Genomic DNA, 11,967 nt, shown 5'->3' on the forward strand with positions numbered 1-11,967 from the left:
GGGAGTAGGGTGCGGGAGGGAAGAGCAAGGAGCGATTAGACGAACCCACGGCGTCGGAGGGGGTAGGGTGCGGGAGGGAAGAGCAAGGAGCGATTAGACGAACCCACGGCGTCGGAGGGGATAGGGTGCGGGAGGGAAGAGCAAGGAGCGATAAGACGAACCCACGGCGTCGGAGGGGGTAGGGTGCGGGAGGGAAGAGCAAGGAGCGATTAGACGAACCCACGGCGTCGGAGGGAATAGGGTGCGGGAGGGAAGATCAAGGAGCGATAAGACAAATCCACGGCGTCGGAGGGGGTAGGGGGCGACAGGAGGATACCCTTGATATCCGGGGAAGTTCTTGACACATGGAATTTGTACTAAACACAGGCTTGCACTGTATGCGTAGGAGGGGGGTTGGGGGGTGGGGGGCAATATGTGTGAGGCTCTTTGACAAAATCATCGATTGTACTAAAAGTCCTTTTTCTCTTTTATTAAAAAAATGCCCTAATCTAAATCAGAATTACATCCACACGCACACGTGTTCACAGTATTTCATGGTTAATAAATCCATTACTGGACAACACTCACCTACGGCTGAATAATGAGAAAGTTAAAATGTTTATACAGAACTTGGCGGCTGCTAAAAAGTTAACCCTCACCAACTAACCATAAATACGCGGCCTTATCAATCCATAATCGGGGGGTGGGGGGGGGGGGTGGGGTGAATAGATTCGCGGATCGCCAGATTCGGCCCGAAATTGTCACGGACTGCGATAAGCTCTTAGTAAAAAAAAACTATGGCTACGTACAATATACATCTGAAAAATCAGAAGTCAAGTCAGAACCATAAGACTATTCTATGTTGTGCTTTTTATAGCTGTGACTATAGCTGACTATTCTATGCCGTGATTGTTATAGCTGTGACTATAGCTGACTATTCTATGCTGTGCTTGATATAGCTGTGACTATAGCTGACTATTCTATGCCGTTCTTGTTATAGCTGTGACTATAGCTGACTATTCTATGCTGTGTTTGTTATAGCTATGACTATAGCTGACTATTCTATGCTGTGCTTGATATAGCTGTGACTATAGATGACTATTCTATGCTGTGGTTGATATAGCTGTGACTATAGCTGACTATTCTATGCTGTGCTTGTTATAGCTGTGACTATAGCTGACTAATCTATGCCGTGCTTGTTATAGCTGTGACTATAGCTGACTATTCTATTTCGTGCTTGTTATAGCTGTGACTATAGCTGACTATTCTATGCTGTGCTTGTTATAGCTGTGACTATAGCTGACTATTCTATTTCGTGCTTGTTATAGCTGTGACTATAGCTGACTATTCTATGCCGTGCTCGTTATAGCTGTGACTATAGCTGACTATTCTATGCCGTGCTTGTTATAGCTGTGACTATAGTTGACAATTCTATGCCGTGCTTGTTATAGCTGTGACTATAGCTGACTATTCTATTTCGTGCTTGTTATAGCTGTGACTATAGCTGACTATTCTATGCTGTGCTTGATATAGCTGTGACTATAGATGACTATTCTATGCTGTGGTTGATATAGCTGTGACTATAGCTGACTATTCTATGCTGTGCTTGTTATAGCTGTGACTATAGCTGACTATTCTATGCTGTGCTTGTTATAGCTATGACTATAGCTGACTATTCTATGCTGTGCTTGATATAGCTGTGACTATAGCTGACTATTCTATGCCGTGCTGGTTATAGCTGTGACTATAGCTGACTATTCTATGCTGTGCTCGTTATAGCTGTGACTATAGCTGACTATTCTATGCCGTGCTGGTTATAGCTGTGACTATAGCTGACTATTCTACGCCGTGCTTGTTATCGCTGTGACTATAGCTGACTATTCTACGCCGTGCTGGTTATAGCTGTGACTATAGCTGACTATTCTATGCTGTGCTTGATATAGCTGTGACTATAGCTGACTATTCTATGCTATGCTTGTTATAGCTGTGACTATAGCTGACTATTCTATGCCGTGCTGGTTATAGCTGTGACTAAAGCTGACTATTCTATGCTGTGCTTGTTATAGCTGTGACTATAGCTGACTATTCTATGCTGTGCTTGTTATAGCTGTGACTATAGCTGACTATTCTATGCCGTGCTGGTTATAGCTGTGACTATAGCTGACTATTCTATGCTGTGCTTGTTATAGCTGTGACTATAGCTGACTATTCTATGCCGTGCTTGTTATAGCTGTGACTATGGCTGACTATTCTATGCTGTGTTGGTTATAGCTTTGTTCAGTGTGGCGGTTTGAATAGCTGTGTTAAGTGTTCAGTATGCCAGTTTTGTGTTCAGTACTTCCAGTGGAGCAGATCTTGATAATTAGCCGCAGGGCGCTTCTCAAATGTCTGATATGCGTTGCTTTGCGCATGCTCAGAATCTTTTTGTTTGGCAGCATCATGTGGGGGGCCCGCGACAGGCTTCAGGGACTCGTATGTAGATGATTGGCCCACCTCCTCGTAAGTGTGGTCCGAGTCTGCCGCCCTCGGTGTCATTTCAATGGGGTTGTCATAGCAGTGATCCGCATCATCAGCCTTGATACCTTCGGTGGAATGAATACGTTTTCTGTTTTCCATGTATTTGCGCACGCGCCAGGAGATGAGACCGATGATTATGAGGCCACCCGCGGAGCAAGCAGAGACTATGGTTACTATGGTAACAGTGCCTGAGGCCTGCTTGGCTGGCTTTTTACCTGGAATAAAATAAAAAATTGTTTCGATGTTACTTTTACGCAACTATTGTCAAGTGACTGACATAATAATTTCTATTGAGAGCTCAAAGGAATGTCGCGTAAGCACTTTCCCAACAAAAGGGCATCGAAATTTTACATGGTATCTCATGTCCCATTTACTTCGTTGACACCATTGCCTGAATGGCCAATTACTATTTATGCTAAGGATTTAAAGCATCTGCTTTACCTCAAAGAACTTCTTTTGTCGCTTTGATCAATATTATCATTTTAAGAACTCCAAGCATCTGCTTACATCAAAGAGATCCTTTCATCTTCCTAAATTATATTTTCCAACACCCGTCCTTTTCGCAAAGGGACCGGCTTTCACCTTTTCCGGCACAAAGAAAATTACTTTGTAATAGTCAGCTATAGTCACAGCTATAACGAGCACAGCATAGAATATTCAGCTATAGTGACAGCTATAACAAGCACAGCATAGAATTGTCAGCTATAGTCACAGCTATAACAGGCACGGCATAGAATAGTCAGCTATAGTCACAGCTATATCAAGCACAGCATAGAATAGTCAGCTATAGTCACAGCTATAACAAGCACGGCAAAGAATAGTCAGCTATAGTCACAGCTATAACAAGCACAGCATAGAATAGTCAGCTATAGTCACAGCTATAACAAGCACAGCATAGAATAGTCAGCTATAGTCACAGCTATAACAAGCACGGCATAGAATAGTCAGCTATAGTCACAGCTATAACAGGCACAGCATAGAATAGTCAGCTATAGTCACAGCTATAACAAGCACAGCATAGAATAGTCAGCTATAGTCACAGCTATAACAAGCACGGCATAGAATAGTCAGCCATAGTCACAGCTATAACAAGCACGGCATAGAATAGTCAGCTAAAGTCACAGCTATATCAAGCACAGCATAGAATAGTCAGCTATAGTCACAGCTATATCAAGCACAGCAAAGAATAGTCAGCTATAGTCACAGCTATAACCAGTATGGCATAGAATAGTCAACTATAGTCACAGCTATAACCAGTATGGCATAGAATAGTCAGCTATAGTCACAGCGATAACAAGCACAGCATAGAATAGTCAGCTATAGTCACAGCTATATCAAGCACAGCATAGAATAGTCAGCTATAGTCACAGCTATATCAAGCACAGCAAAGAATAGTCAGCTATAGTCACAGCTATAACCAGTATGGCATAGAATAGTCAACTATAGTCACAGCTATAACCAGTATGGCATAGAATAGTCAGCTATAGTCACAGCGATAACAAGCACAGCATAGAATAGTCAGCTGTAGTCACAGCTATATCAAGCACAGCATAGAATAGTCAGCTATAGTCACAGCTATATCAAGCACAGCATAGAATAGTCAGCTATAGTCACAGCTATAACAAGCACAGCATAGAATAGTCAGCTATAGTCACAGCTATAACAAGCACAGCATAGAATAGTCAGCTATAGTCACAGCTATAACAAGCACAGCATAGAATAGTCAGCTATAGTAACAGCTATAACAAGCACGGCATAGAATAGTCAGCTATAGTCACAGCTATAACCAGCACGGCATAGAATAGTCAGCTATAGTCACAGCGATAACAAGCACGGCGTAGAATAGTCAGCTATAGTCACAGCTATAACCAGCACGGCATAGAATAGTCAGCTATAGTCACAGCTATAACGAGCACAGCATAGAATAGTCAGCTATAGTCACAGCTATAACCAGCACGGCATAGAATAGTCAGCTATAGTCACAGCTATATCAAGCACAGCATAGAATAGTCAGCTATAGTCATAGCTATAACAAGCACAGCATAGAATAGTCAGCTATAGTCACAGCTATAACAAGCACAGCATAGAATAGTCAGCTATAGTCACAGCTATATCAACCACAGCATAGAATAGTCATCTATAGTCACAGCTATATCAAGCACGGCATAGAATAGTCAGCTATAGTCACAGCTATAACAAGCACGGCATAGAATAGTCAGCTATAGTCACAGCTATATCCAGTATGGCATAGAATAGTCAGCTATAGTCACAGCTATAACCAGTATGGCATAGAATAGTCAGCTATAGTCACAGCTATAACCAGTAAGGCATAGAATAGTCAGCTATAGTCAATGCCATAACAAGCACAGCATAGAATAGTCAGCTATAGTCACTGCCATAACAAGCACAGCATAGAATAGTCAGCTATAGTCACAGATATAACAAGCACAGCATAGAATAGTCAGCTATAGTCACAGCTATAACCAGTATAGAATAGTCAGCTATAGTCACATAGAATAGTCAGCTATAGTCACAGCTATAGCAAGCACGGCATAGAATAGTCAGCTAAAGTCACAGCTACAACAAGCACAGCATAGAATAGTCAGCTATAGTCACAGCTATACGGTTCAATAGGAAGTGCACGCATAAAAAGGGAGGCAGAGAAAGGTAGAATTAGAGCAGACGACCCGGAGGAACCAGGACTGACGGAATTAAGCAAGTACCATCTACGCTGTTATCTTGTTTACGTTGTCGCGAACCCCCCGTGACATTACAATGACTTATTATAACCGAGCTATCAGATGCCTGGGCGGAACAGACGAGAACGCTGGCATTATGAAGCTTCGAGACCCTGAACTTATGTAAGAACTTGAGCGCGAGCGTGAAAACCAGTCGAACGTAAACGCAAGAAAAATCCTTCGCTTGCACCTGTTGCACTTAGCTCGAGTGTAGGCAAGTTATTCTCCGTAAATTTTAACACCTTATGTCATTTTAGGTTATTTACCTTGAATCGGATAATTTGGGCATTAAGCCAAACGACTCCTGGATTTGTTTAAGAGATGACTTTGGGGTAAACCAATTTTAGGGTGGTAATATCACAAGGCAACTTTACGAAAGTTTTACGTCCAAACTTATTTATGTTAATATAACCTGTGAAAAGTGGTCTAGAAAAGGATTTCATTTCGAGATGATGATAGTCGTACCGGTACAATATGGGGTCTTTTTTTGTTTTTAAAATTTTATGGTAGATATTTTTGGTTTTGACATTTTGGTCTATTATGATGAATGATAATGAGACTTACCCATGCCTGGAAGAGTATCGGTAGGAGTTTGTGTCGTAGGACCAGATGGTGTTCTCTCTTGAGCTTAAATATCAATCAGGACTAACATTATAGCAGATACTAAAGGATAACTCGCCCTCGAATATACGAGACAGACAGACAGAAGGACAAGAAAACGGATGGTCATTACCATTTGTGCGGTCACGGTCTTGTGTGCTCTGTGGTCGAGTTGTTGTTACAGGGGCTGTACAAAAAAGTAATTAAGCAGTAATAGATATTCATTACTTAATAAAATGGATCAGATATCTATATATACGCCGTTTAACTTAGCCTTGGTACCTATACACGTCTTCCCGTCGCCAATAAGACAGTCAGGACACGATCGACACAACACACCATCCGGGATTTCTCTGCACTTAACTCCTGGGTAACACGTGTCTTCGCCACAAATTCGCTCTTTCTCATCACATAGGGCGCCTTTATAGCCCACGTGACATCGGCAAGTGTAGTTGTTTATTCCATCGATACATGTTCCTGAGAATGAATGATCAAAATTTCAACAACAATTGTCGAGCCCCGATAACGGATCCTCCAAAAGAAATGTGGAAACATTGGGTTATCGGGGTGTTGTTCGAATGAAGATGTTCGAATAACAGAGTGTTCTTGTTACCGTGGGTTCGGGTTTCTGGGTATTCGGGTTACTGGGTGTTCGAGTTATTGAGGATTCGGGTTATTGAGGGTTCGGGTTACAGGATGTTCGAGTTTTTGAGTTTTCGGGTTACTGGATGTTCGAGTTATTAAGGATTCGGGTTACTGGGTGTTCGGGTTATTTAGGGTTCGGGTTACTGAGTGTTCGGGTTATTGAGGGTTCGGGTTACTGGGTGTTCGGGTTATTGAGGGTTCGGGTTACTTGGTGTTCGGGTTATTGAGGATTCGGGTTACTGGGTGTTCGGGTTATTGAGGGTTCAGGTTACTGGGTGTTCGGGTTATAGAGACCAAAAATCCTCGATTTTTATACCCTACCAAAGACCTAAGGCTAAAATTACATACCCTACCGCTCAAAATTATACCCAATAAGTCGTGATTAAAGCGGAAATTCACTGTCAATCAAATGGTGTTTAAATAAATTGTCTTTTTCGGTTAATGCGGCAATGTGTGTATTGGTCAGCCATACTGACAACATTGTCCACTCTATCAGAGACCTAACAAGAGAACAAGCAAAAAGCGAAAAAAAGATACCCTATCGTAGACCTCAAGAGCCCAAACACCCTACCCTAAAGGGCGGCACATACCCGTATACCAAATATGAGGGAGTACCCACCCCCCCTCCGGGCTAGCTTTCTTGTTTTTTCCACGCCGTTTGCGCTACTCGATCGAGCCACTGTGAAAATATAAGCGCTTTATTTTCTTCACAAACGTTTTGCTAACTTTCAATACATCTGCGATTTTCGTGTTATTCAAGCCAACCTGAACGAGCAAGTAAATAACTCTCCAACGAAGAGCAAGTGGGTAACTTCGAACCATTTCGATCAGTAATGGCGGCTTTCCGTTTCAGGTACCGGCTCCATTTGATTGACGGCTGAGAATCGCCAATTGCCAATCGCCGATTAAGCTCCGGTGGTCGCGTAACAATGCATACAGTGGTAAAACCCGATAAAAGGCAATAGCTCTTTCAAACGTCATTAATTATTCAATAGCTATTTTGCCAATCTGGTGAACGGTTCTGGTCACAAGAATGGAACTATTCTTGCGAGACTCGAAAAGCGTGACCAAATAGGTTTCATTCCCTGGAAAAAGCGGAGTTGAATAAAAGTGAGTTTTGAATGTTTTCACTACATAAACCATTACATTTACTACTCAACTAACATTACTCGATTAAAAGTTTTTTTATTATTAATAAGTACATGCTAGATCAAATATGATCGCTCATGCAAACGTGATATTTTAATATCGTGCAAACGTGCTACACACAAACATGGTAACTAAAATATACCATAAAGAATGGGGGTAATGGTGACAAATGATTCACAAGATTACCACCTCGCCATCATTTCACGGGCTTTCGCCTTACCGTTGACACAAAGGCTAGGTTGGCAATCATCAATGTCACTTTCGCATCGGCTTCCGTTGAATCCCGCAGGGCAGGCGCACTCGTACTGGCCAGATCCCCGTGGGTGGTAGGGGTGGGGATGGCATGTTCCCCCGTGTTGGCACGGGCACTCCATCGCCTTTACAGTAACTGTCGTTGTATCGCTGGCGTTGCACTCATCGGTGGCTACGAATTTGAACGTCTTGCTGTCGGAGGTTGTCATGGTGATGTTCAGTTGTCCATCTGGCGTGAACACGTAGCCCTGCGCGTCGGTGTTGGCAAGGGAGTACGTAACGGGACGGTTATCTGGATCCAGAGCTTCAATCTGAAGCGATAACATCTCTCCAACTAATGCGAATTGAACTGGAAGTGTGGTGAAAACAGGCGGGGAATTAACTGAAAAAGATATTTAAGTAATATTTAGTCAATATAAAATTGCCACTTCATTGAAATAGCCAGTGTTTTCATTATCAAATTTAAAAAAGAAAGTAAAAACTAAAGTTCAAACTTCGGACACCGTTTTTGTTCTTGACTTCTTCGCTTCGAATGCATGTATCCGTAAAGTGTTGCCTTGCGTAAATAGCGCCACAAAATCACGTATTCCATTTTGTAGCATTTTGAATTCTAAATTATTCAAACTATTTACTTCAAAGTGTGTGATGACCATGAATCACTGGCTGAAAGATTCCTCTATCGTTTTCACCATTACGCTTGTTCCATGTAAACTGACTATTTGCGTTTCACAATTACGCTTGTTCCATGTAAACTGACTGTTTGCGTTCCAGCATTACGCCTGTTCCATGTAAACTGACTGTTTGCGTTTTACAATTACGCCTGTTCCATGTAAACTGGCTCTTTGCGTTTTACAATTACGCCTGTTCCATGAAAACTGACTGTTTGCGATTTACCTTTAAGCCTGTTTCATGTAAAGTGACTGTTTATGTTTAACCTTTACGCCTGTTCCATGTAAACTGGCTCTTTGCGTTTTACCTTTACGCCTGTTCCATGTAAACTGACTGTTTGTGTTTTACCTTAAAGCCTGTTCAATGAAAACTGACTGTTTGCGTTTTACCTTTACGCCTGTTCCATGTAAAAATGACTGTTTGCGTTTTACCTTTACGCCTGTTCCCTGTAAACTGGCTGTTTGCGTTTTACCTTTACGCGTATTCCATGTAAACTGGCTCTTTGCGTTCTACATTTAGGCCTGTTCCATGTAAACTGGCGCTTTGCGTTCTACATTTACGCTTGTTCCATGTAAACTGACTGTTTGTGTTTTACCTTAACGCCTGTTCCATTTAAACTGACTGTTTGCGTTTTACCTTAACGCCTGTTCCATGAAAACTGACTGTTTGCGTTTTACCTTTACGCCTGTTCCATGTAAAAAATGACTGTTTGCGTTTTACCTTTACGCCTGTCCCATGTAAACTGACTGTTTGTGTTTTACCTTAACGCCTGTTCCATTTAAACTGACTGTTTGCGTTTTACCTTTACACCTGTTCCATGATAACTGACTGTTTGCGTTTTAGCTTTACGCCTGTTTCATGTAAAAATGACTGTTTGCGTTTTACCTTTACGCCTGTTCCATGTAAACTGACTATTTGCGTTTCACAATTACGCTTGTTCCATGTAAACTGATTGTTTGCGTTCCAGCATTACGCCTGTTCCATGTAAACTGACTGTTTGCGTTTTACAATTACGCCTGTTCCATGTAAACTGGCTCTTTGCGTTTTTCCTTTACGCCTGTTCCATGAAAACTGACTGTTTGCGATTTACCTTTAAGCCTGTTTCATGTAAAGTGACTGTTTATGTTTAACCTTTACGCCTGTTCCATGTAAACTGGCTCTTTGCGTTTTACCTTTACGCCTGTTCCATGTAAACTGACTGTTTGTGTTTTACCTTAAAGCCTGTTCCATGAAAACTGACTGTTTGCGTTTTACCTTTACGCCTGTTCCATGTAAAAATGACTGTTTGCGTTTTACCTTTACGCCTGTTCCCTGTAAACTGGCTGTTTGCGTTTTACCTTTACGCGTATTCCATGTAAACTGGCTCTTTGCGTTCTACATTTAGGCCTGTTCCATGTAAACTGGCGCTTTGCGTTCTACATTTACGCTTGTTCCATGTAAACTGACTGTTTGTGTTTTACCTTAACGCCTGTTCCATGAAAACTGACTGTTGGCGTTTTACCTTTACGCCTGTTCCATGTAAAAATGACTGTTTGCGTTTTACCTTTACGCCTGTTCCATGTAAACTGACTGTTTGTGTTTTACCTTAACGCCTGTTCCATTTAAACTGACTGTTTGCGTTTTACCTTTACACCTGTTCCATGAAAACTGACTGTTTGCGTTTTAGCTTTACGCCTGTTTCATGTAAAAATGACTGTTTGCGTTTTACCTTTACGCCTGTTATATGTAAACTGACTGTTTGCGTTTTACCTTTACGCGTGTTCCATGTAAACTGTTTGCGTTTTACCTTTAGGCCTGTTCCATGTAAACTGGTGCTTTGCGTTCTACATTTACGCTTGTTCCATGTAAACTGACTGTTTGTGTTTTACCTTAACGCCTGTTACATTTAAACTGACTGTTTGCGTTTTACCTTAACGCCTGTTCCATGAAAACTGACTGTTTGCGTTTTACCTTTACGCCTGTTCCATGTAAAAATGACTGTTTGCGTTTTACCTTTACGCCTGTTCCATGTAAACTGACTGTTTGTGTTTTACCTTAACGCTTGTTCCATTTAAACTGACTGTTTGCGTTTTACCTTTACACCTGTTCCATGAAAACTGACTGTTTGCGTTTTAGCTTTTCGCCTGTTTCATGTAAAAATGACTGTTTGCGTTTTACCTTTACGCCTGTTATATGTAAACTGACTGTTTGCGTTTTACCTTTACGCGTGTTCCATGTAAACTGTTTGCGTTTTACCTTTAGGCCTGTTCCATGTAAACTGGCGCTTTGCGTTCTACATTTACGCTTGTTCCATGTAAACTGACTGTTTGTGTTTTACCTTAACGCCTGTTCCATTTAAACTGACTGTTTGCGTTTTACCTTTACGCCTGTTCCATGAAAACTGACTGTTTGCGTTTTACCTTTACGCCTGTTCCATGTAAAAATGACTGTTTGCGTTTTACCTTTACGCCTGTTCCATGTAAACTGACTGTCTGTGCTTTACCTTAACGCCTGTCCCATTTAAACTGACTGTTTGCGTTTTACCTTTACACCTGTTCCATGAAAACTGACTGTTTGCGTTTTAGCTTTACGCCTGTTTCATGTAAAAATGACTGTTTGCGTTTTACCTTTACGCCTGTTCCATGTAAACTGACTGTTTGCGTTTTACCTTTACGCGTGTTCCATGTAAACTGTTTGCGTTTTACATTTAGGCCTGTTCCATGTAAACTGGCTCTTTGAGTTCTACATTTACGCCTGTTCCATGTAAATTTGCTCTTTGCGTTTTACCTTTACGCCTGTTCCATGTAAACTGGCTCTTTCCATTTTACCTTTACGCCGACTCCATGTAAATTGGCTGGTATCTGGCTGGCATTGACGACACCACTCGTTCGGTTTAGCATCGTTTTGCGCGAAACAGTGGCCATTGAGTCATGCTAAAACATTGAGATGATAATGAAACGTTCATGGGAATCAGTTTAAGGCATATCGGCGAAAAGGGGACACAAGACGGCGTATTTAGGGACGAGCTAGGTGCTATGCTCGATTGATGCAAGGGAGCACGGCAGAATGTGCTTCATTAAACGCGCGATTGAGATTATTACGAAAATTAACCACTTTGTTATGGAATCTGGGTAAACCCCAAGAGTCGAAAGTCAGAGACTCGAGACTTATAGGCCGAAAGTCGGAAAGATATCTAAAATATCGAAGAGTTTTACTTTTCCTCGCTCATGAATTTTATTTTTACTTTAAAACATATTTCAGATATCTTGTTCGACTCTCGGCCTATCAGTCTCGACTCTAGGGGTTTACCCAGACTCCTTTGTTATGCAACGCGTCATGTGTGTTTGTTTTGTTTTGTTATCAGTAGCGCTGTTGGGGGTGTGGGACTCGGATTATGAAGTGGATTATGTTTGTCAACTGTGTCTTTGTTCGTATCATC

General features: G+C 41.7%; 1 protein-coding gene across 1 annotated transcript; it reads right to left on the reverse strand.

Moving 5' to 3' along the window:
- Positions 1-2,310: 2,310 nt before the first annotated feature.
- Positions 2,311-11,443, reverse strand: LOC5501412. Its single transcript, XM_048721455.1, has 6 exons — positions 11,357-11,443; positions 7,849-8,262; positions 6,117-6,311; positions 5,968-6,021; positions 5,799-5,861; positions 2,311-2,711 (listed from the first exon to the last, which is right to left on the reverse strand). The coding sequence occupies exons 2-6, from the start codon at positions 8,204-8,206 to the stop codon at positions 2,311-2,313; spliced, it is 1,071 nt and encodes a 356-aa protein (XP_048577412.1). The 5' UTR covers positions 8,207-8,262; positions 11,357-11,443.
- Positions 11,444-11,967: the final 524 nt, after the last annotated feature.

Source organism: Nematostella vectensis, chromosome 14, assembly GCF_932526225.1.
Source record: "Nematostella vectensis chromosome 14, jaNemVect1.1, whole genome shotgun sequence".
Classification (NCBI taxonomy): Eukaryota; Metazoa; Cnidaria; class Anthozoa; order Actiniaria; family Edwardsiidae; genus Nematostella; species Nematostella vectensis.

What these genes read in the sequence shown, in the direction of transcription:
- LOC5501412 (XM_048721455.1), bottom strand. Translation starts at nt 8,206, where the DNA reads ATGTTATCGCTTCAGATTGAAGCTCTGGATCCAGATAACCGTCCCGTT. An exon ending in ACCTAGCCTTTGTGTCAACG is followed by an intron (nt 6,312 to 7,848) that starts GTAAGGCGAAAG and finishes ATTCATTCTCAG; the next exon opens with GAACATGTATCGATGGAATA. An exon ending in CGACGGGAAGACGTGTATAG is followed by an intron (nt 6,022 to 6,116) that starts GTACCAAGGCTA and finishes TTTTTTGTACAG; the next exon opens with CCCCTGTAACAACAACTCGA.